We start from the raw sequence: 23,887 nt of genomic DNA on the forward strand, positions 1-23,887 counted from the left end.
AGGTCGATTCTGTTTATTTGTCTTCTCTTTTCTTTTAATTTTAATTCTAATTTTCTACTTCGACTTCTATTGTTCTAGACATATAATTTCTTTACCTTTACCTCTATACATTTTAATTCATCTAGTGCATTTATAATATCGTTCTTCTTCTAATTTATAGCCATATTATTACTACCAAATATAAATAATACATTCAATGTACCAAATATTACTTATTTAAATTTGCCTACTCGCCTATAAAATATTGTGAATGTGGCGAATATATGAATGTTATGTATGTCTCAAGAACACCAAAAAAAGTCTATAAATACTATTATGTTAAGAGTATTTATATTTTCATATTGGTGCTTCTTTGGATACCTTTTACTTTGTAATCAAGTATTAATTCACTCGGCAATTAATTAAGGCTTTTTTTTTTATATATTTTATTTCATTATTTATACAATCTTAACCAAATTACACAAGATATCCTCAACTGCATCCGTGTATCCCAGATGTCCATCCAGATCCAATTCAATATTCTCAATTCGATTGATTTGTACAGGTTCCAGTCCAGCAACACTAGTATCTAGAGAATGAAGGCGATACACAAATGCTAATACATATATACGTATGGTTTTACAAAAAAAAACTCGTTAATATACACATAATGTATATATATAACAGTCTTTACCTAGTACCCAGTCCTTGGAAGTATAACAATTTACAAATCTACCAGATACTGTAGATACAATTTCGTTCCATGTCTGTTGTTCATGACATGAAATAGGAGCACCCATCAATACCACGTTGTCTACTATTCCTTCACAACCTCGATCGAACAACTCTTTTAGACAGTGCCAGATCACAATAGTTCCACAGCTATATCCAATCTATAAATCCAATATATATGTTTCATTCTTTATTAATATATGCATTTATCTGCTTGTCTTTAGAGTATATATCCTTGAAAACAGATAAATAGACTTACCAGATTGCATGGTCTGTTACCCTGAACACGTTCCTGCAATACATCCGCTAAAACTGTAGATAGCGAATATTATTATTATCATTATTGTTAGCTCAGAGATAAAGAAATATAAAATGTATTTGTAAACTTACTTAGACCTGCTTTACGAGATCTGTCAGAAGCAATTTGCCATGGATTATCAATTACATCTGCAATTGATAGTAAAGTGGCTGGCAAAGCAACAGCAGCTATATATATATATATAGAGAGAGAGAGAGCCACACAAATATACACGCACGAACCAAAACAAAAAACAAAAACAAAGGTAAGTATTCGAGTAATTGGTTGTCAGGCACACTTTACCAAATACAGCACGAAGAACAGTTTGTTTGGCAACTTCCACACCAGCGTATTTTGCTGCCTGGCTAGTAACAAATCGTCTAAAAGAATGGCCTAGCGTGAGGAGGGCTTCAGTCTCATAGGAAAGACAGTAAATATCACTATTGATTCCTTTTCGAGAAAACGCATCTGCCCATGGTGCCTTGTTTTTTTTGTTATAAATCAATTATAAGAACATGTCATTAATTCAATATATCTATAATAATAATAATACTATTATTATTATTATTACCTCGACTTCTTCTTTACTTTCTGCCAAGAATCCAGTAATACATATAGTACACTATAAAATGAAATCCAACAGAGGCAAGCAAACAGTGATCATTAGTATTATAGCTACCAAAACCCGGAATTTGGTATTCATGTATAGAAAGCGACCTACACTGAGTGCTGGAATAGGCGGTAAATCTGAGTCATTAAGAATCTGAACAAATTCGAATTCTTCTAGACCCCTTGTTCGTCTGTGCATTTTCCACCCTATTATTATGTATTATATGTATTTTTTCAATTAAAGTTAATTCCTTTATCCCGGCTTCTTGTTTTATTGCATAAAGTATATATATATATATATATATATATATATGTATTGTGTGCGTATTGAATTATATGTTTGCTTACCTGCCAATCCACCACCTTTATTGTTGGTAAAGAGTTACATGCACGGTTTAATATTAAGTATGGCACACGGAATTTTATTTGTGTGTGTGTGTGTGTGTGTAAAAGTAATATGGGTGACTATTAGTATACCAATGTTTTTACTATACTTTTTGGTCTCGCAAATTACCTGTCAGTCCAAATAGACTTGTGATAAGAGCTACTCCACCAGCAGTAGCAAAGAAAGTAGCACCTGTCAACCCTATTTGATATATTTGTTAATTATTTGATGATTTGTTTAACTAAACAGACAGCTATAGAAAGCATGGCATGTCATGCGATGGCATATACGTTTTATATCTTTTTATTTTACCTGCTACAAGTGGTGCTACGAGTGGTGCTGCCAATCCTCCAGTCAAAGCTATATATATATATATATATGCAATGCAAATTTATATTCATATAAAATTAAGATATTCAAACAACGCATTTTCCTTATTTTAATCTTACCAATTACGGCACCACCACCAATAATGCCAGCTCCAGTAGCTAACCAACGAAATGCCTTTTTCTTGTTATTAGTTTCATCCATAGCCTTTTGTGCCTGCCGTCCCATGCCAGCAACACGATCAGAATCTGAGTCTGCTTTAGAAGCTTCTTGAAGAGCAAAGTACATCTGTTGACCGATACTTCTTTCGACTGCGCACATATCACCCGTATCAAGACCCAAAAGTCGGGTCAAGGCAAAAAAGAAGCATCGAGAACGAGCATCATATATAATTCCACTCTTTCTAGATAAATAAATAAATTGATATATGAATACCCCCTTCTCTCTCTCCTTTTTGTTGTTACTGTAGTTGCTGTTATCGTTTGCTTACTCATAATCAACTTTGTCCAGTTGCAAGGCTATTGCCAATAAATCTGTCAAGATATCAATTCGAATGTCGGAATCTTGCCTTGACAAAAGAGATAATGCGTCTTCGAAAGCATATGGTGTTGATTCTGGTAATCAAGGAATTGTAAATGATCAATATCATTATCTGTTAGAATAACTAGACTTTGTATTTTCTTCTCTCTTTATATATATATATATATATGCGTGTGTGTGTGTGTGTGTGTGTGTGTTTATACCAGTTTCTAGCTGCGACAAGTCAAGGTGATCGAGTAAAAGGTCCCACCATGTCATTCCCCAGGAACGATGAACAATAGGATCGACAAGGCTGAGGGCCTGCCCTGAAACCCGGGCAATCGCAAGTCTTTGTTGGTGATTCCAATTATCAATGGACATTTGAATGGGATTAGTTGGTTTATGATTCGACCCGGTCATTTTCAGCAAGTTAGTGGGTATTTATATTTATATATATTTATATATTTTAAAATATAAAATAAGGTATTTTAAGGGATATATATAAAAGGGGGGAAGAGAAGATTGGAGGAACAAGCCTAGAATTTATTTAGAATTATGACGTCGAGAACACGAATGAAATAAGAAACCAAAAAAAAGAGAGAATAAGACCAAGACCAAGACCAATATATATATATTAGTTCCAAAAGATAATAAAGAATAAGAAACCTCTTTCAAGAACACACACACGCATATATATATATATCTTTATAATTGCTCATCTAATTTATAGTTATTCTCACAAGAAGTACATAGTAATAAATAAAAAGTCAAGTACCAGAAGATAGAATGCTATACTTTTGTTTTTGTAAACAGCATTTAAATTTAAAGTATTTTAACATTTTTACTTTTATCCCAATGTTATCTTGTGTAATATTACACCTTTACTTATCTATAGATATCTCTTTAGAATCTCAAATGTTCTGCTAGTGTGTATGTGTGTATGCAAGGTATTTCAATGGCATTAGAAATATCTTTTTGATAACCAAGATTTGATATCAAGTAGTAGCTATTTTAGCTTGGATAAATCTATCAGCCTTTCGATAATTACGCTCCAAATAAGGAAGTAACAGAAAAGTCATTGATGTTGCATAAAACAAAAGTTTGTCCAACATATTCTTTACTTAATTCTTTAGTAATTGTTTTTTTTGTTATTTTATATTTAATTATTATTCATTTAACTCGGCCTTCCATGACAGCCTTGTTTTTCATGCAATCCCAAGTTTAACTCACTCAAACCTCCAACCACCAGACCTTGACTGTATGATAATAAAAGTCATATCCTTTTTATTTTTTTCGTGTGGCTCTCTTACTTATCAGCTCACATCCATAAACCTGGGCTGAATCTTCCAATAATGGCTTTGGACCTGGTATAATGCAAGCTACCGTATAAATAAATAAAAAATCACACACACACATTCTAAAAAATATATATATATACTTCGCTCGCCCAACTATAAAAAAAATAGGGACATTGGTGAGGCTTTATAATTTGTTAAAGTCCGATATACTAAATATGGATGCTTATAAAACATTTTTTGTCGGAGAGATATTTACTATTTATGGTCTACATTTGGTAAGCAATGCTTGCAGGAGAACTATTAGTACTAAACTCACAAACAATTACCATAAAATCTAGTTAATCAAAGGTTCGTTGGTTTATTATTATTATTAAAAAAATAGCTGTATTTCCTGTAGGCTTTTAGGTGTTGACAAATTAATGAAATTATTAACTAATACGATATAAAATAAGTAGTTAAATAATAAGTATAAATATATATAAAAAAAAAAGGATATTAATACTTTTACAAGCATACATTCAAAACACATATTGCCATTTTTTAGGATAGCAATATAGTGAGGTTGGTATAAAAATAAAGGGAAATTATTGGCTGATAGTGTTTATAAATTTTTAAGAAAATATAGAAATTTCGTGTTTTTCAAAGTCAATGTTTCTTTATATGGATAATGTTATCGTCTCTAGAATATATATATATATATATATATGTAATGTTTCACCAAGGTCTTTACTTGTTATTTATTTATTTAATTAATTTAATTATTTCTGTTTCTCAAATCTCAAATCTCTTCTCTTCTTCCCTTCTCTACAATGCCTCCCAAAAGAAAAACTCCTGCACCAAAAGCAACAAAATCAGACAATTTAGGTACCGAACCACCAGTCAAAAAGGCACGCGCCGCACCAGCAAAAAAACCTTTGACAAAAAAAACCGGAACTACTAGAGCAAAGTAAGTTCAGTAAACACATAATTATCATATTAGAAAGACAGGATGAAATTAGAAGTGTGTGTGTGTGTGTGTGTGTTATTTTCTTTTAGCAATTATATAAACCACTCAATAGAAGAAGAAGAAGAATGTAAAAGGATCGTAGAGAATCTTGCAAAAAAAAACAAAACAAAAATAACTGAAAAATACAATTAAAAGAAATTTGATACTAATATTTTAATACATCCATTAAATCGTTTACATTCACTATATAATTATGCACGATTCTGATTCTGATCCTGATTCCCTTCATAATTCTAATTACCATTATAATTACCATTACCATTATTATTATTATTATTGCAATTATCATTGCCTTTATTTATTTATTTATTGTCATTTACAAGAAAATCAACACCGGTAAAGAAACATAATAAAGCATTTGTGGACATGTTAAGAGTTTACAGACCAAACAAGTTGACACACTCAAAAAATGCACCAAATAAAAACAACAACGGCAACAACAACAAAACAAAAATTCAATTTCGAATTATGAATATTAGGAAAAGCCAGGTTTTCAAGAAAATATTGCCCGAGAATGGTTCGAACGCTATAGAGATCAAGACGAAACGGATATGATCACACCAGAGGGAACACAACAATTCTTTGAGGATATTGGTGTATCTTTGGAAAGCGTAAGACTATCATATATAGGAATACGATATGCATACATCATAATAAACTAAAACTATCGTCAAACTCATACATTTTGGGATCAATAGACAATGCCGATTATTATTGGTTGGAAGATGCAAGCCATTAGGATGGGTAAGTTTCTGATCTTAATTATGTATATTAAAATAAAATAAAAAGTAAATCAAATCAAATCAAATCAAGTCAAGTTAAATTCAATGAAAATAGTGATTGATAACTATAATTATAATAATCATAATAATACGAGATATTATTTAATTAGGCTTCTTTAGTTTGACTGAATGGATGAATGGATTACGTGAATTAAGGTGAGGGAAAATAATATTGTCATTGAATTTAAGCTAAACAGGAATTGTATACATATATATATATTGTGGGGGTTGGTTTCTTTAGAGTCGATTCTATCAACAAGTTCAAAGACATATTACCCAATCTACAAAATATGGTGCAAATAGACAATGAATTTAAGAAGCTATACCTGTTCTCTTTTGGATTTGCAAAGACGGCTGGTCAAAAAAGCATGGATGTAGAAGTAAGTTGGAAATCAAGAGAAAATGAAATGTGTAGGGCTTACTAATAAGATGCATGTAATATACTTGGTTCCTTTTTGTTATTATTTTCAGACAGCAACAGCTTTGTGGCAGATCCTTTTACAAGATAAATATCCGCACATCTCGTCATTCCTTGAATTTCTTCAAGTAAAGTATAACATGATAGGATCTTTGTGTCTTTGTTTTTTTTTACATAGATTAATATTTAATCTTGTGGTTGCTTAATAGGAAGTTAAGCCAGTTAAAGTGATTAACAAAGGTAAGATTTAAGCAATGTGTCAAGGTGTTTGCTAATAAAGAACACTGCATTTTGTCTCCTTTTCTTATTTTCATACTAGATCAATGGTCAAATATTTTAGAGTTTGTCAAGACTGTCCCTGTAGACCTTTCAACCTATGACGACAGTTCTTCATGTAAGAAAATAATAGTCATCACCTCAACTTTATTATATACTCATCTTCACTCTCTCACCAACAGGGCCTGTTCTCTTGGATGATTATGTGGCATGGAAGCGGGGGAAGTAATTCATCATAATGTACCCAATATAATATAATATAATATAATATAATATAATATAATATAGTATAATATAATATAATATAATACAGTATAAAATAAAGCCACTAGACAACAATAAGCCAAAGAAGAAGATAAAGGCAGAGTTTACATAGCTCGTTTACCTAATTAATAATAGACCAAGAAATAAAGCAAGTCAAACAGAATAAAAACAGAGGGAGCTAATATATATATATATACATATGTGTGCGTGTGTTTGTATAAGATGATGAATGAGGGATGGAGATCATTGTGACGAGCCATTGGACTGGGTTTCAATAATCTTACAAAAAAGAGGAGAAAGTGGATGTGGTTTGATAGACAGACGCCATGGATTCCCTGCATCATCGTCTACACGCGTCCCCTCATTCTGACGACGAAGCCGAATACTTGGACGAGCAAGGTACCTAGAGGCTGCCCAAATAGCAACACCAAAAGAGAGAGATATTCACCGACTACCACTGTTGCTAGAACAAGAAAAACTATTACAAGAACTATGGATTCAAAATGAAAAGTCGAATCTGTTCATTCAGGTGAGTTTCAAAGGAGGATTCTACAAAGCAAGCCAATTGCTGAATATTTTTCTTCCTTCTTTACTATATATATATATTCTTTGCAGAGAGGATTGATATTGATTGGATTTCTTGTTTCTACGATGTAAGTCTTTCTTTATCTATTCATCTATATATCTATCTATTGTGTATATATATATAAGATACGCACACCAAGTTTTACTAACAAACTTGCACGCATTACTATATATGTGTGTATACATACAAATAAGCTATGTTGCGTTCTCATTTGAGATCCTCTATTCTCAGTCGGGTTTGCCTTTGATTCCAATTCCAACCTCTATTCCTCAAACATCAACCATATTTTTTCCTCGTGCAGCAGCAGTACTGAGCATTCTCTCGCTTTATGCATCGATCTATACTCTCCTTACTACCTGTCGACTGTCGGTTCTTGAAGCTCTCTGGAAAACACCTGCCCACCGCGGTCTCGGCTCTCTTGACCTAAAAGGTGCAGCCGTAACATCCGCCCTGGCCTTAACAAGTCCACTTTTAGCTTTGCTAGGACAGACATCATGGGTCGAGCTTGGTTTCTGGACAATTCCTCTCCTTGTTCTCCTCTTAGACTTTTCGGCCTACCATATGATGTGTCAAGTTGAAGCTAATTTTGGGGATCTCGAAAAGGCCCGGTACAAGTTTAAGGCGGTCTGATGGCAAAGACGATTTTTACTGTAAAGAGAGGGAGAGAGATGATCTATTTTGACCATTATTTGTTCTTTTTTTTTGATTCTTATCTTGAATGAGTTGGCTATTATTATGTTTTTGTCTTTTGTAAAGAGGCAGAGGAACAATCATACGGAGGGACAAAGAAGACGGATTGCTTGTCAACCATATACATACATACATACATATGTACATACATATATACATATATACATACATATACATATACATATATTATTTATGTCTAGTCAAGAAAGGAGGATTAAAAATATTGGAATGTACAGGAGAGGGATAAAAAGAAGGGCTATTTTTTTTCTTTTTTGGTTAATTGTTGTTGGAAAAATACAAGGCATTCTTCTATTCTTCCTCTTCCTCGGTTGAGGTCGAATTTGTCTTGTGGACCATCATGAGGGCCAGTAAAACGGGCAGGTGAATGATACTGCCGAAAAACAATTGTCGGCTGGTCTTCTCGTTACTAATCACCCGCAAAATAAATATATATGTTTATCAGTAGGTTATTATTTGCATTTTGTATTTTGCATTTTGTATTAAACTTGCCTGTTGCGCCAGAATTTGACGGCTCCCCAGATAAGAGCAGCATTAACAATTGTAGAATCGACAGCAAACAACCAAGTAGTTATGTCAAGAAGAGGAAGACTGAGAGAGAGAGGAATCATGGCCAGACTGTAGCGCAGAGAGACACGTGCATTGAGCTTGGGATCAGTCACAGACATCATACGGTATCCAGCCTTGGAATAGTCTGCTCTGAGGTTCCATGCAAGCGCATTAAAGTGAGGAAATTGCCAGGCATACAAAATGCCACCCAATACCCATGCTCCGGGTTCCAATCCGTTTGTAACAGCTGCCCAGCCCATCATTGGTGGAATAGCTCCCACAACTGCACCTGCCCAGGTGTTTGCAATTGATGCACGCTTCATGGGTGTGTATACAGCTGTATAGAGAAGCACATTTGCAGCCCCCAGTGCCGCTGTCAAAGGGTTCACCATAGTTGCCAACAATGCTACGCCGGTCGTACCAGTTAATACACCAAAACTGAATGCATGGAAAGACGACAGCTGTCGGCGACCCAGTACTCGATTACGGGTTCGGAGCATCTGGGCATCATATGGAACCTCAATCCACTGGTTGATTGCATTCGCTGATGAAATGCACAATCCTGTTCCAATCGTGGTGTATAATAAATTTGCCACTGTTGCCGCACCAGGTGCCATTGCATATCCACACATTGTCGTCAGTGCTACAAGGCCAGCCAGCTTGGCCTTAACTAGCTCTTTGTAGAGTCCAGGTACTTCTGCCAGCGCAGGTGGAGTGATTGGCTTAAACTTGGTCACCTTGTTGGACTCGTCAGGGGTTGTGGTCGTATATGGTGCCAAAAGTCGTGGGTGGCGATGATGTGGCAACACCATACTGTGAGCAATACGGATCTGTCGCGTCTGCGTCTGCAACACAAGCGATAGCCGAGAGTTGGCACGTAGAAGAGCCATATGATGTTGTTAATCGCGTTGATTCGTCGAACAAAAAAAAAGCTTCTTGTACATTTTTCCCTTTTTTGTTTTTGTTTACAGATTTGCTGAAGATCCAAGGAATTGGAAGTCCGGATCCAAATGGGTTCCTTGGTTTCAAAGGAATTAAATTATGGTATTTAATTTTATAGATGGGGTATAGAAAGGAGTATATATATATACACGTTTGTGTATGTGTGTAATCGACTGGTAATGACATGTAGGCAATGCTACGAAGTAAATAGAGAAAACAACAAGTAAATATTAAGATGTTATGTATATCATCATTATTTTTTAGAAAGCCGGTAGTGTTGTGTTTAGTGTAGTCAATAATTACAGTGAAGTACAAATAAGCTTAATTAATTCACAGCTATACACTCTCCGGAAATTATTGGTGCAAGAATAAAAATAAATTTGGTGCAAAAATAAAGATAAAATTTGGTGCAATTTCCTACCATTTCTCTGCTTAATTCATCTTTTTTGGTGCATTTGGTGCATTTGGTGCATTCCATTTTTGCGCCAAATTTATTTTTATTTTTGCACCAATAGTTTCCGGAAAGAGTGTATATGTATATATGTCTTTAAATAAGTGCTTGTATTTGTATCCTTGGATACGTGTCCTAATTTTTTAATTAATTGGGGGTACTCAGCCAGATTGATAGATCAAATTCTTGTGTGAATCTTAGCCAGTGATATCAATTTGTAGTTGAAGACACCAAAAGACAAAAATACAAAATTCGTACAAAATTCATAGATTTTTATAGCATTTATAGAGTAAGCTTTTGCACGTTCTGATTTCTTCTTTGAACCAATACGCACCTAGACTCTCGAAGAAGCCAAGTGTTTTTTCTTTGTCTTAAGATCTGGCAATACATTGTCAACCTTGTGTATAGATTTATTGGATTTAAGGTTTTGCTCGAGCTTCTTCAGGGCAGCTGTCTGCTCCAATTTTACATTAACTTCCTTCTCAATTACTTATGAACAGTAACCTTATGGAGACAACGTTTCTATCTAACCGTACTAATTAATTTTGGCTACCTGTCCGGGTCCCGGTGTCTTTCTCTAATACTTCGCGGCAAAATGATGTGTCCTGGAAAAACGCAATATATTTATTGCACATATTAGCTTACTACTCTTTCACCACATTTTGAGTTAATTCATCTCTTTCCAGGCACATAACTTTCATTCCTTTAAGGGTCAAAGTCTGTATTTGGGCAACTTAAAAATAAAATACTGTCTCATACGAAGAACAAATCCTGTATATTCAATTAATAACTGTTTGTACCTTAGATTTATAATTGACAATAAAGAAATAATAATTAGTCACAAATGCACTATATCAATAGGCAGTTATACAAAAAGTTATGGGTTGTTGTCATTAGAGTGTGACGCAATCTTGTTGAATATGTTACTATTTATTGGCCTTTTTACGCGTATGATGTCTTTGTCTTTCTTTTACCTACTTATATTCTCAGAGTCTGACAACACCAGTCGGTAAGTAACCCCCACCGTCTCTTTTTTGAAAAGCACAAAAGAGAGTCTTTATACGAATATTATGCGTCCTTAGGGAACAAATAGAATTACTTCGTGCCGGTAGAATCAAATTGTCGTCTCCCATCAGGAAATGCTATCCCCTTAAAAGTAGCGATGATCTATGAATAAGAAAGATAAAAACAATATCGTATTGCATATAAAAAAGTAAGGATTCAGCTAATCAGAGAATCGTACGTTTTTCGATCAAATTCTGATCGAAATTTGATCTTTCTGAGTACCCCCCATATAAATCGAATAGCAAGCTTAATTAAACTAATTTGTTTTTTACTTACCATTAGTTCTCTGGACTGCATCTACCTGTTCTCTGCGAACATCAAAAAATCAGTAACCAAATATTTGGGAACAGAAGCACATCTCTCTTCTATCCCTTTGTTTTCAAGTGGAAAAACAAATGATATCGATCCCATATTTTTTAAATGGTACATGCAATTAACTAATGTAATATCTTACTACTATTGAATCATCTTTACATACTAAAATCTGACTATTTAGTTTAAATTTGAAGACAATAGCGGCAAATGGATGGAGTTGCAAAAGGCTACTATAGCTATATTGGGTGAAGCAATAACAAAATATGACAAAGTAGTGGTTCAAATCGCCAATTTGCTCCATACAGTGTTTGTATCTATTTTTTGTCATTGCTTTAGGTTACTATCACACGAATACTTATCCTCTCTTATTTTGTAGAACACCGCGCTTGCTAATTAATTCCAATAAATCAAATTTTGAGGACACGCATATCCATAACTTTGTTTCTTATATCATCAAACTGCTTTTTGGAATCGAGGACATCTTGAATCATCAATGGTAAATATTAAACTTGCAACTATATGTCTATTAAGTTATATGGTTTTCTTGTAGGGCAAACGGTAGACTAAACCAAGTTGATCAAAATGGAAAATTTAAACCTAATTATATTGCATACGTGAAGACTCGGAGCATCCGACATAATCTTACCATTGCCGAGGTTAAACCCACTGACGCAAGTTCGGGAAAGCCCCTAAGATATATAAAGGTGGGGCACGACGTATCCAGGGTGGGAGCCGACATTTTCTGCTAAGGTATATTTTCTTAAAGTAGTATGATAGGCGGGTATTTTATTACTTTGTATATATCTCAAATAATGCATAAAAATAGTATGAAGCTGTAAGTATAAAATAATATACTGAATATGATGCCTTTACACTTAGTTAAAGCTATTATTCTACCTTGTATCTGAGTAGTTTTATTACGATATGTATTAATTCTTAGGGACCAGATATAATTATTTGATGCTGGACAGCACGCCATAATTTGTGGTCCAGTAAAATCAAAACATCGTCTCCCACCAGAAAATGTCGTCCCCCTAGGATTAGCGCTCTCGGTATCTCTACTTGTCCCATTATTGAGATACTAACTTATAAAGCAATTCCAAATACCTCGCTATCAATATTAATATCAAAAAAATTCATTTCTTGTTCGTGCCTTCCCGCACTATCATAAGAGAAAAAGGGGAGAAGACGAGTTTTAGACATTTTGCAATATTTTTTCCCCTCTGTTATAGAAGGGAAATAGCTTATTATCCGCAAAAGTAAAAGATCAAAAAAGTAAAATTTATGTAAAGAACCTCTCTCTCTAAAAATACCTTTTAAATTGCCTTTTTTTTCTGGTCGTAATGCTTGTTCGTATACATGCCCCACTGACAATTTATTCGCTGCCTTTATTTTCTGTGGCTCTTATTCTATTTAGGTCTACTTTAATTATGGCTCTTTATGGGGCACAGCCGCTTGTAAATTACGTGATCTAGCCAGACCTAGCCTAGCTTTTTTTTTGAGCTTTTGATTTTTTTTTCAGCCTGCAAGAATTATATAAACTATTCCAAAATATATTTTTAAATTCATATGGTTAACTTTTAATTAAAGTCCATTGCTGAAAGCAGGATTTCCATATATGGTCTCCTTCTACCAAGTACCACACAAAGCCATCTTAATAGCGGTAGACAGATGCTTTTGGCTCGAGAAAGAGTTTTATTTATTCTTTTTTGTTAAAAAAAATAAATAAATATGATTGGGTGAACTTGAACAGTATTTGTTTAAAAAGTTACCCCATTTTTTGAAGAACAAATTCTTGGATAATTTACAAAAGCAAAATATAAAAGCTTTGTATACAATAACTTTTTGATGAATTATCCAATTTTTTTTAAGTTTTGTGATAATGCTTGACTTTTTGTTTTTCTTTAAAAAAAATTAACAGTAGACAGATGAAGTGTGATATGATCGGCTAGATTAGAATCCTTCTTATTCAAATCTTATTTTTGAATTTGCATCTGTCTATCGCTATTGCTTGTATCTGTTCCTAGTAAAATCCTTGTTGTCTAATGGTTGGTTTACATTGTATGAGTGTGTAGTTTCTCTGAGCCATGTACAACAGATCGCCGACAGTTTCCCTCCTAATAAAATATAATCTTTAACCTGAGCCATGTACAACATAAGGACCACTGAGAACAAGGCTGAGATTCAAGACAAAATAATCGAAAAAAAAAGATATAAAAAGGTATTGACAGTCGATTGTATTTATCTCCCACTTCTTAAAGAAACCCGAAGCTTCAACCAATTGACAGTACATAGAAACTCTTTTTTGTTTATATTCAACATGAAGTCGACCTTTCTGTTTATATTATTGACGGCCAGTTGTGCTTTGGCTGATAAGATCCTTCTTGGATACTTTCCAAACTGTAAGTCTTTATTGTTTAATTATTAATTATCATTATCATAATCATTTTAAAGAATTACAATCTCTTATTTACGCACATATTTGTTTTCTTACTTTTAGGGCTGGGATCATCGTATCCAGGTAAGTTTCTGTCAATTGACTCTATACATATTTTTTAAAATAAAAACTAATTCATATATGATTTTTCTTTAGTCTCCAAAATCAACCTTTCGAAATACACTCACATCAACTATGCATTTGCTGAGATGGCCAAAGGCGATGTACCTGAATGGCCAGACAAGAGTGTGGTTGACGTACAGCTCCCACAACTTGTCAAGGCTGCCCACGCAAAGAAAACAAAGGTTCTTATATCAATTGGTGGCTGGTCCGGATCTCGTACCTTTAGTACAATGGTCTCCAGCTCATCTCGCCGCAAGAAGTTTATCAATTGGCAAATTAGCCAAATTAAAAAGTAAGAAAGCATGGTAAAATGATTAATGAATATTGTGTTTAATGATCTCTAACTCACAAAATAGGTACAATATTGATGGAATTGATATAGGTGGGTAATTTGGTCTTTTTATCTTTATATAGCACTAATGCATAATGTATAAAATAGGAAAAAAACCATTAATTTTTGAAAACTAATTTGCTTCGTTTGCCCTTTTTTTGTTTCTTTTTTATATTCGGGGGTCAAATCAGATTGGGAATATCCCGGTACTCAAGGACAGGGATGTAATGTAGTCAACCTAAATTCAGACACATCAAACTTCCTCAAGCTCCTCAAAGAATTGCGCACAAGCTTGGATACAACATTTGGTGCAAAGAAAAAAGAAATTACTATTGCAACACACGTAAACACATTTGTAAATGCAGCAGGAAATATGAAGAATGTATCTGCATTTGCAAAGGTATTGGACAGAATCAACATCATGACTTACGATATCAATGGAGCATGGGGTGCCAACACAGGTACCTAATCATATAATCAACTATCAGTTTTTTCTTTCTTTCAATTCACTCAGCTTCATTATATACTAGGTCCAAATGCTCCCTTCAATTACCAGCCTGGCGAAGGATCAATTAGTTTTGTCTCTTCAATCCAAACCTGGTTGGATGCTGGTGTTCCTGCCAATAAACTTGTTGCTGGTATAGCCTTTTATGGCCGGGCCACTAGTAAGTAATTATAAACTCTCATTTGAGACATACTATTGGCAACATCAAGCTAATAATATACTATGTGTTCGTTTGTAATTTAGCTGCCAAACAAAATATGCTTATAACAAAGTATCAATATCAGCCTCAGATCACTGGAAAGCCAGCTCAAGGAGACTCTCTTGATGGCCCTTGGAAAGATCTTTCCTGTCCTGCAGATTCTGGGGACAGAACTGGAATCTGGCGCTATGAAAAGATTCGATCTCAAGGACTCTTGTCGTCCCCAACAAAGGCAGTGTCGCCATGGGTACGCACATGGGACAGCGTTAGTCAGACCCCTTGGTTATTCAATCCCAAGACAAATACATATCTCACCTATGACGACCCTGCATCAATTGCTGTCAAGGTCAACCATACTCTGTGCAAGAAATTGGGAGGATTGATGGTGTGGTCTGTGGAACAAGATTCTAGCAATGGTGAATTGCTTAATGCAGCATATTCTGTCCGTACTAGTAAGTCTTGCAGTAATTTAAAGCAAGGTTTATGATACTGATATCTTTTTTACAATAGAATCCAAACCAAGCGTGTGTCCCTATTGAATGTTATACTGTATTTTAGTTAGCTAATTTGTACATGTGTGTATCCTGTACTATTTACTTTTATTATATTATATTATATTAAAATACAAAGAAAATATTTATCTTAGTTAGACAAACACAATATACTATATATTTTATATTTTACGACAATTGCAGTGATATTCGCACATGTTGAGGTATTCTTATAAGATACGATACCAAGGCTGACTAGTATATATGTATATAACCAAAGGGTTAGGGAAAGTAAAGGTGCAAAAATATATCTACTTGCACAAACAAGACTGAGATTTGTTATAATAAGCATAATAAATTAGTCAGGACTTCACTCTGACAGTTAAAGAGACCCAGGCAACTGAACGTTATGGGTACAAAATGGAATTGAGTGGGGAAGGAATAATCTGTCGTACGAGTAATGTACAGTGGCCAATAGGAGCAGTTTGTAAATGGGCATTTTTTTTTGGCTTTCTAGTGCAAAGTGAGGTTTCGTTGGTTGGCGGATTGAAAGCTTACTTTCTTTCTTTCTCTCCTCTCCTCTCTTCTACTGCTACCACTAGTATTATTATTATTATTTTTGGTTTGAAATGGAGACAAGTTTTGGTGTGTCGACAGCTAGAAAAGGGCCACAATTTGAAAAATATAAGCGATACACTGATACATGGTTGATGGTACACCCGCCTATCCGTGGAAACAGAGCCAATCGACGGTTCTCTTCTTCGAGTGGCCAAAGTGGACTGTCGACCCTCACATCAAGCAGTAGCTTCCACCGAAAGGCTCTTTCTCTTGATACTGTCCCCTTATTAAATACAACCCCTACCACCTTCTTTGAAAAAGCTACCTGCACCATCGCCACAGACTACTCTTTACCTCAGGAAATATCCATGACGACACCCTCAGTCAAGCAACAATCATGTAAAGTTAAAATAAATAAATATAAATAAATATATAATCTTTTTTTCATTATATATATCGAAAATTGGACTTTTTTTTTTGTTCTTTTGGTTCTTGGCTCTTCCTCCTCTCATCTCACATTTGCGATCTTCTACACTCTCTCTACAATCAGCTACTAGTCTTCAGCAACCCACACTACCCAAAAGAAGATCCGGCACCGGTAACGAGAACGAGGGCTATGTAATGACCGTAAGGACGCCTGGAAATCAACAGCGACGCAGCATGACTCCACACATACTGGTACCCATCTCACAAGGACTTGTAATGTGTGTACGTGTTGAACGCGATTACTCCAAAGGAGATGGAATCACTAAATTCCAAACAGTTTTTCCTCCAGAACTCGAAGGACGAGTATGATCAACCCTTAGCCATCTAAAAAAATATGAACAAATGACTCTAACCTAATCAATAGATACAACATGACAAACTATTACACACAGTAGAGACTCTGAATGCTATATTACTACAAGCAGAGACATTAACCTTTCGACATGTTTTTGATAATATAATGGAATGTTTGACGATCTATACCTGGCCACTGCTTTTTCCTTCAAAATATCAAAAAGTAAAATGAAAGAAATTATGCATTTGAACAAAGAAAAAAAAAAAGGAAACTATCCTTTCTAATAATGTACATTCATATCAACTATTTTTTGGATGTTTTTTTTAGGCACTCGACCATCTTCGACAGTTTGTTGAAACGCAAAATAAAGAAGTATATAATCCCCTTGGCATGGAGATCACTAGTCCTGTCCGTGTAGCTTTTCTATATGTAGGTATTACCCAAAAGTTGTAATTACTAAGCTTAACTTCCAATTATATATTAGCTTGAGATCAAGATATTCGAGAGGAACGAAGCCTCATGAAACTAAAAAGAAGACGAAGAACATATTCCATTTACACCTTGTCGTAATCCATGCCATTCCCTATTTTACTTTATTTTTATTCTATTTGCCTCGAATTACCCCCAATCTTCAAATTACCCTCTTTATACTGCATCTATTTCTAGCTTCCCTTTATCCTCTATCTCTCTCCCTTTTTTAACCTCTGTTCCTATAGTGTGTCTTACTATCTTGTTGTTGTTTTTTAAAAGAGAAAAAGGAACAAAACTATTTCACCAAAACGTAATTTCTACATTTTATTGAAACCTAAACTAATCATATAGGGATCATTTTTCATTCAAATAATAATAATAAACCCGTTAAGCTTGTTTTTTTTTCCAATTCCTAAAACGTCAAAAATCATTACCTACACACCCTATTGCACAGTTATTTATGATTAAAGTACCCTAAATTTGCAACAGCCGTTCAAGATAATATACGAAGATCACCAGAAAGAAAAAGAGAACGACCCTGAGTTTGCTTATATTCACATTGATAATGCACAATAATAATATCATGAGAATGACTTAATCAGATACCTAGGAGTTTTATGATTTATTTTAAATGAAATATGAAGCCTTATATATATATATTCTTGGTTATGCTAATTGCCAAAAAAAAAAGTGTATAATAAACTAAATTGTATCTGATTTTACCAAGCCTATACATATGCATTTCTTTTATATATATATATATTTAAAAAAAGTTAAGGAACAGCCCTAATGAATATAAACGTCACGTTTACTCAAAGTAGACCAAGATCATTACTTGGCTTTCAATGAGTAACGACATACAAGAGATTCAGCATGATCTGCAATTGCGTTATCCAGGCCGATCAAAGGAGATCTCTATTCTATTGGGACTTATGGGAAACGTAGGGCATAACTACAAGGCTGAATTAAAACGCATCGTCTCACAGTACCAAATCGATCTTGAATTATGAAATACATTTACATGCACATAAACATGAATATATAAGCCAAGCGATGCCGTAGTACCTAGTGTGTTTATATATGGCCACCCTTCGTCTGGAAAAACTAGCGTCGTTAAAGCTGTCATGGAACGAACTTTAAGACGCTCTTCATGGGCACATGTGAATTGTGTCGAACGTCACACACCACGCATGTTGTTTGAACATGCTTTGAATCAATGGTGCGATTGGACACCAGCTTGGGAAAACAAATTTATGAATGTTTGCAAGGCAGATACCGCTCTTCAGTTTGTAAAGGCAATTCAAGAAGGTGTCATGGTTGGGAACAAAAAGAGACAGCTGGGCATTGATAGCACTTTGTATTTGGTAAATATATATTTGATATTTGTCGACTAAGGGCTCTTATCTAATCTTTTTGTTTTGTTTCTGTCTATATATGTATAAGGTATTGGATAGAGCAGAGAGATTGAGAGACATGCCTCCAACTTTATTACCAGTGCTATTAAGATTATCAGAAATGGTAAACCTACATTGTTTAATCTCAAATACAGGGCTGATGAAATGAAGGGGACATTAATACTAATACTATTATTCTTCTTTATCGGGACGTAGACGCAACGCAACATTTGTGTTATTCTCATAAGCACAGTTGTGTTTGAGAAGTTCCGTGTAAAAGGCGGGAGTTATGAACCCCTCTTTATCCGCTTTTCAGATTATTCCAAACAGGATACTCTTCAGATAATTCTACTGGACTTTTTGGCTTCTGAACGGCGAATTGCCATCAATCCAAATGAGAGTGAGGAGGAGGAAAATGGTCATGGTCATGGAGATGAAAAGGGAGAACTAAAGATTGTGGAATTGGATGACGATTTCTTTATGAGCTTTGCTGAGATCATTTATTCTATCTTCAACCACAATTGCAAGGATCTTAATGAGCTTCGGTATTTTTCTGCTCTCCTGTTTCCTCTATACCTTCAGCCTGTTCAGCAGGGGCGCGGTAAGCTTAAATAGACCGATAGCTAGAAATGTCATAAGAAAAAGGGGAATGCAATTATTAGCTCACTAGGCTTTTGTATAGTCGAAGTACATGAAAAAGCCAAGTTGTTCAAGTTTGCACAGCCTTATTTTGCCGAAGCAACCGGGAAACTTTATTTGAGAGAGATATCAAGTGCAGAGTGGATCAAAGAAACTAACGAGTTGGAAGAACACGAACCAACCGACAAACCCAACCATACGTTCTTAGCACAGACTCAAGCCCATGAAAAATGTAGGTCGATATGAGAAAAATCAAAATCAAAGCAATATCGACAAGATGTTTAGTTTTGTTATTTCGGATAAAGCTGGTTTCGATCTACCGTATTATACAAAGTTCCTCTTACTTGCGTCTTACCTGGCTTCCTACAATCCGGCCCGCTTTGATGTCCGGTACTTTGCAAAGATGGGAGAAGAACGGAGGAAGAAGAAAGGAGGAGGAACCCATAAATCAAGGGCAGGGCAACCGGGGGGTGGAAAGGTAGGTAGTTGGACTTGATATATGCTTATATATACGAGGGGGTACCTGGAAGGAGACAAAGGAGGACAGGGACCTCGTCTGTGCGTACCTTGTGCCGCAAATACTCATCTGGCGGTGAATATGTTAGATGAGGCCGCAGCTCCTGGGTCCAAAAGCATTTCCGATAGAACGCATGCTTGCCATATTTTATAGCATTATTGATGAACCGTTGGAAGACACAGTTGATATTCAACTCCAGGTAAAAAAAAATCCTAGAAGCTGTATTAAAACTTGATTCGGGTGCTAATATATTGACTATACTCCAGATCACTAGCTTAACAACTCTTCGTCTCTTGGTTCGTTCCACCAATATGGACCGATTGGATTCTGCCAAGTATAAATGCAATGTTAGTTTTGAGTTTATCAGGGCAGTTGCCAAGAGTGTCCGTTTTGAGATTGAGAAATATCTTTATGATTTCTGCTAGAAATAACAATAATAAATTTCCATACAATTTGACATATTCACTTCTTTAACAATTTTTGAACTCTTCTATACCTCTCCGCCTTTCCGCCTCTTTTTTTCTCTTTCTCTCTTTCTCTTTCTCTTTATGCTTTCTTTCTTCTTTATTTTCAACTCAGGATCTTTGACGACCCCATTTTAAGATTACAGTCAACCTGTTGTGTCCGTAGTGACGCAACAAAACGATAGTCGGACAATATAATGAGTGTTGGTAGCCGGACTGGGCAGATTGATAGTGGCAATGGGGGGAACTCCTCAAGTGTTCGATTCCCTTCTTCTTTTACAATTTACCCTCTTTGACGCGAGATTCCTCTCTTACCACTACTTTTTTCCCCTCGGCTGAAAGATAATAGAATACCTTATTCCTAAAAATGGCCGATTACTGGCAAGTATTCCCGGGCTAATTTCTGTATTAACCTCGTCAACTCATTCATTCAACCTGAATCTGCTTAAATTCTATCATTTTTTTTTGGATATTTCTCTTTCCTATCCTGCCTTTTTTTTTGTCTCTTTAGCCCCGTCTACGCCCCTTTCTTCGGTTCCATGGGCTGTACAGCTGCTATCGTATTTAGCTGTGAGTAGTTCTCTATTTTATAAATTTTATTCTATCAAAAAGAAAAAAAAGTGTACGTTATGTAGACGCGCATTGCTCGGATGAGTTGTCGTTTTGTTTTGAAACGCTCCAGGGGTTTATATATATATATATATATTACTTTGTTATATTATATTATAATTATGTATAAAAGTATACATTCATATACGCACATATTAATGAGCTATTAAAGGTCTCGGAGCTGCTTACGGTACTGCCAAGTCTGGTGTCGGTCTTTCTGCCATGGGTGTCTTGCGGCCCGACTTGGTCTTGAAGTGTATCGTCCCTGTTGTCATGGCTGGTATCTTGGGTATTTATGGTGTTGTCGTCGCTGTCTTGCTTTCCGGTGGCTGTAAGTACTTTGAATGCGTATAAATATATATGCACCCACCTAATATAAATATTTACTTCTTTATTTTATTTTATTTTATTTTATTTTATTTTAAAATATTATAGTGGCCATGAAGCAAACTCTTTTCAGTGGATTTATTCAGTTTGGTGCTGGTTTGTCCGTTGGATTGAGTTGTCTTGCGGCTGGTATTGCCATTGGCATCACAGGTGACGCTGGTGTCCGTGCCACAGCTCAACAGCCTAGAATGTTTGTTGGCATGGTAAATATTGATTTATTGATACTTACATTTATATTTATGCCTATGCCTATGTTTATGTTTATATTTATATTTATGTTTATATTTATTTGTAAAATGAATGATGTCCTAATCTAATCTAATGTAAATTTTGTAGATTTTGATTCTCATTTTCGCCGAAGTCCTTGGTCTGTATGGTCTGATTGTTGCTTTGATTTTGAACACCAAGGCCGCCGGTGGAGAAAGCGTGTGCCTTTAAAATATTTTGGCTAGACTGGTTGTATTGATCCATTAAACAAAATAAATATATAAATCTAAAAAGAGAACAATTTTGAATATGTACAATAAAATATACATGTAAAACGAGAATTGAAAATAATAATAAAAATAAAAATAATAAAAAGAGAGTTCATATGCAAGGTACTTCTTGGTTCATGTCTGCCTGCCTGTAGACGCCACCGTTGTCTGCAGCAACCAACTTGGTTTAAGTTAATGTCTATTTTTGAAGAAAAATTGTGGGTACTGTAAGGGGGAGGGGGATTACTTCCACCCCCTTTCTATCTTTCTATCTTTCTATCTTTCTTTGCTTTTGCACGTCAAAAAAAATTCCTTTGGTCGGCACACGACTGGTACAGATTTACTCTTTTTTTTTTCCTTCTCTTAATATTTCATTTCATTTGATTTTGATAATTACTATTGTTGTTATTCTTTGTTCTTCTCTTACATTAACCCGCCTTTCTTTCTCTCTTTCTCTTTCGCTCTCTCTTTCTCTTTCTCTTTCTCTTTCTATTTCTACCTCTCTACCTCTATATCTATATCTTCCACGTATACACATTCTACCTATCAATATTTCATATCGTCTTCTCCAGATGCCACCTCACAAATCCCCACTCGAATATCCCACTCGCTCCTTTGTCACTTCCCGCATAAATGGCTATTGTCCCCCTGTGGCGACTCATCCGGCCGGACGAAAGAAGTTGACGGATGTCTTGCCCTCAATCCAAGGACAGAAAGGTAAGCAGCAACTATAATATAATACAATATACTCAAACTAACTCATATGTATGTCAGCAGGAGTGGCAAACGGCAGGAGTCGAAATACGTTTTGCCTGCCTAGTGATGACGAGGAAGATGTGGATGAAAATGAAAGTTCAGACGATGAAAGGGAGGTTCGGCCTAAGCACCCCCTAGGACCCTCAAATCGGTCTGCACCCGTCAAGACAGGTCGGGCCGCACAGCCACTTCCAAGCGATGATGAGGATGAGGATGATAGTGAAGGTATGTTGTATTGTGTTTTCTATCCTTCCACATTTTACTAACTAGTTAATATTGGCGTCCTATAGATTCAGACCAAGACAACCAAGGCTTACTCAAAGGACACCCGTCTTTGTGGTCAAATTCTCAGCGCCAGATGCGGGCCAATCCGACTACCATGCGTGCATCTCATCCTGTGTTTGACCACCAGAAAGCTTTTAGAGCCAGACATGGTCAGGAACAGTACAATAGTTCAAACAGCTCTTCTTCTCTTCCTCGTCACAATACATCTGCTCCAGTATCAGCCTCTACATCAGCTGAAGACCTTGCACTGCACAACTACCTCCATAACCAAGAGAGTGATGACGAGGTTCTAGGACAATCACGGCGCAGTGGCCAAGAGACCCATTTGCAGCAATTGCAGCATACTCAGCGTTACCAACAGTCGCAATTGTCTCAGTTTCAACAGCAGCATCAGTCGCATGCGCCTACCAACAAGGCTGCACAGCGTGGCCAATCCAGCGTGCAGCCTCAGCGCGTCACGATGTCCGGCATGGATCTCCTGAAGCAGCTCGAACAAGAGCGAGCTGAAGCCAAGCGCCAGAAACCAAAAATGAGTTCTTCGACTGCCAAGATTGAAGGACTCTTGGCCAAATTACCCGAACCTGGTCTCCATAATATCTCATTTCAGCAAATGCATGTCCAGACCCCCCTTCCAAAACCCAAGAAGTCACGGTCTCCTCAAGCATGGACAGGAACATATGAGCCTCAAAGATCCACTATGCCTGCTGTCCATCGTACTGTGCCTACCTATATGGCCCAGTCTGTATATGGGTACCCTCCCCCTGTATCTACCCCTCAGAGATCCGGAAATTCTGGCAAGATGGCTCACCAAGACACATTGCGGCCAAGCAGCAGTGCAGGCGATCTGCAACCACTACAAAGACGCTGATCTTATTTATACGCTTATATATATACACATATATTTCTTATACTATATCAAACAATCTTGATTTATTCTTCTCTCTTTCTTCATCTC

General features: G+C 35.7%; 8 protein-coding genes across 8 annotated transcripts; 6 read left to right on the top strand and 2 right to left on the bottom strand.

Annotated features, from left to right (window-relative positions):
• Positions 1-408: 408 nt before the first annotated feature.
• Positions 409-3,343, bottom strand: PHYBLDRAFT_185704 (hypothetical protein). Its single transcript, XM_018439125.1, has 13 exons — positions 3,074-3,343; positions 2,821-2,944; positions 2,453-2,733; positions 2,316-2,363; positions 2,133-2,204; positions 1,967-1,981; positions 1,731-1,825; positions 1,581-1,631; positions 1,313-1,490; positions 1,102-1,197; positions 971-1,023; positions 674-872; positions 409-595 (listed from the first exon to the last, which is right to left on the bottom strand). The coding sequence occupies exons 1-13, from the start codon at positions 3,267-3,269 to the stop codon at positions 438-440; spliced, it is 1,566 nt and encodes a 521-aa protein (XP_018296028.1). The 5' UTR covers positions 3,270-3,343; the 3' UTR covers positions 409-437.
• Positions 3,344-7,219: 3,876 nt separating this feature from the next.
• On the top strand, positions 7,220-8,109 carry PHYBLDRAFT_141848 (hypothetical protein; the record flags this gene model as incomplete). Its single annotated transcript, XM_018430684.1, has 4 exons — positions 7,220-7,292; positions 7,361-7,422; positions 7,509-7,546; positions 7,674-8,109. 4 exons carry the CDS (start codon positions 7,220-7,222, stop codon positions 8,107-8,109), a joined length of 609 nt encoding a protein of 202 aa, XP_018296029.1.
• A 369-nt stretch (positions 8,110-8,478) lies between these two features.
• PHYBLDRAFT_154666 (hypothetical protein) lies at positions 8,479-9,626 on the bottom strand (the record flags this gene model as incomplete). The annotated part of the gene is made up of 3 exons (XM_018433346.1): positions 8,479-8,596; positions 8,680-9,464; positions 9,546-9,626. 3 exons carry the CDS (start codon positions 9,624-9,626, stop codon positions 8,479-8,481), a joined length of 984 nt encoding a protein of 327 aa, XP_018296030.1.
• Positions 9,627-11,082: 1,456 nt separating this feature from the next.
• PHYBLDRAFT_164872 (hypothetical protein) lies at positions 11,083-12,594 on the top strand (the record flags this gene model as incomplete). The annotated part of the gene is made up of 7 exons (XM_018435092.1): positions 11,083-11,138; positions 11,477-11,636; positions 11,691-11,845; positions 11,886-12,005; positions 12,060-12,234; positions 12,336-12,344; positions 12,481-12,594. 7 exons carry the CDS (start codon positions 11,083-11,085, stop codon positions 12,592-12,594), a joined length of 789 nt encoding a protein of 262 aa, XP_018296031.1.
• A 1,235-nt stretch (positions 12,595-13,829) lies between these two features.
• On the top strand, positions 13,830-17,819 carry PHYBLDRAFT_180075 (glycoside hydrolase family 18 protein; the record flags this gene model as incomplete). The annotated part of the gene is made up of 12 exons (XM_018438259.1): positions 13,830-13,911; positions 14,010-14,030; positions 14,103-14,361; positions 14,426-14,451; positions 14,592-14,861; positions 14,931-15,065; positions 15,149-15,556; positions 16,253-16,552; positions 16,704-16,942; positions 17,004-17,156; positions 17,262-17,363; positions 17,419-17,819. 12 exons carry the CDS (start codon positions 13,830-13,832, stop codon positions 17,455-17,457), a joined length of 2,034 nt encoding a protein of 677 aa, XP_018296032.1. The 3' UTR covers positions 17,458-17,819.
• Positions 17,820-18,250: 431 nt separating this feature from the next.
• On the top strand, positions 18,251-20,419 carry PHYBLDRAFT_185706 (hypothetical protein; the record flags this gene model as incomplete). The annotated part of the gene is made up of 8 exons (XM_018439126.1): positions 18,251-18,346; positions 18,452-18,769; positions 18,849-18,923; positions 19,016-19,400; positions 19,482-19,670; positions 19,744-19,916; positions 20,044-20,154; positions 20,222-20,419. 8 exons carry the CDS (start codon positions 18,251-18,253, stop codon positions 20,378-20,380), a joined length of 1,506 nt encoding a protein of 501 aa, XP_018296033.1. The 3' UTR covers positions 20,381-20,419.
• Positions 20,420-20,698: 279 nt separating this feature from the next.
• PHYBLDRAFT_40563 (hypothetical protein) lies at positions 20,699-22,017 on the top strand. Its single transcript, XM_018440148.1, has 5 exons — positions 20,699-20,800; positions 20,931-20,989; positions 21,201-21,359; positions 21,464-21,618; positions 21,752-22,017. Exons 1-5 carry the CDS (start codon positions 20,787-20,789, stop codon positions 21,851-21,853), a joined length of 489 nt encoding a protein of 162 aa, XP_018296034.1. The 5' UTR covers positions 20,699-20,786; the 3' UTR covers positions 21,854-22,017.
• A 446-nt stretch (positions 22,018-22,463) lies between these two features.
• On the top strand, positions 22,464-23,800 carry PHYBLDRAFT_68503 (hypothetical protein; the record flags this gene model as incomplete). The annotated part of the gene is made up of 3 exons (XM_018441965.1): positions 22,464-22,608; positions 22,666-22,872; positions 22,938-23,800. The coding sequence occupies 3 exons, from the start codon at positions 22,464-22,466 to the stop codon at positions 23,798-23,800; spliced, it is 1,215 nt and encodes a 404-aa protein (XP_018296035.1).
• Between the last annotated feature and the right edge of the window lie 87 nt (positions 23,801-23,887).

The sequence above is a fragment of the Phycomyces blakesleeanus genome, assembly GCF_001638985.1.
Source record: "Phycomyces blakesleeanus NRRL 1555(-) unplaced genomic scaffold PHYBLscaffold_4, whole genome shotgun sequence".
Lineage (NCBI taxonomy): Eukaryota > Fungi > Mucoromycota > Mucoromycetes > Mucorales > Phycomycetaceae > Phycomyces > Phycomyces blakesleeanus.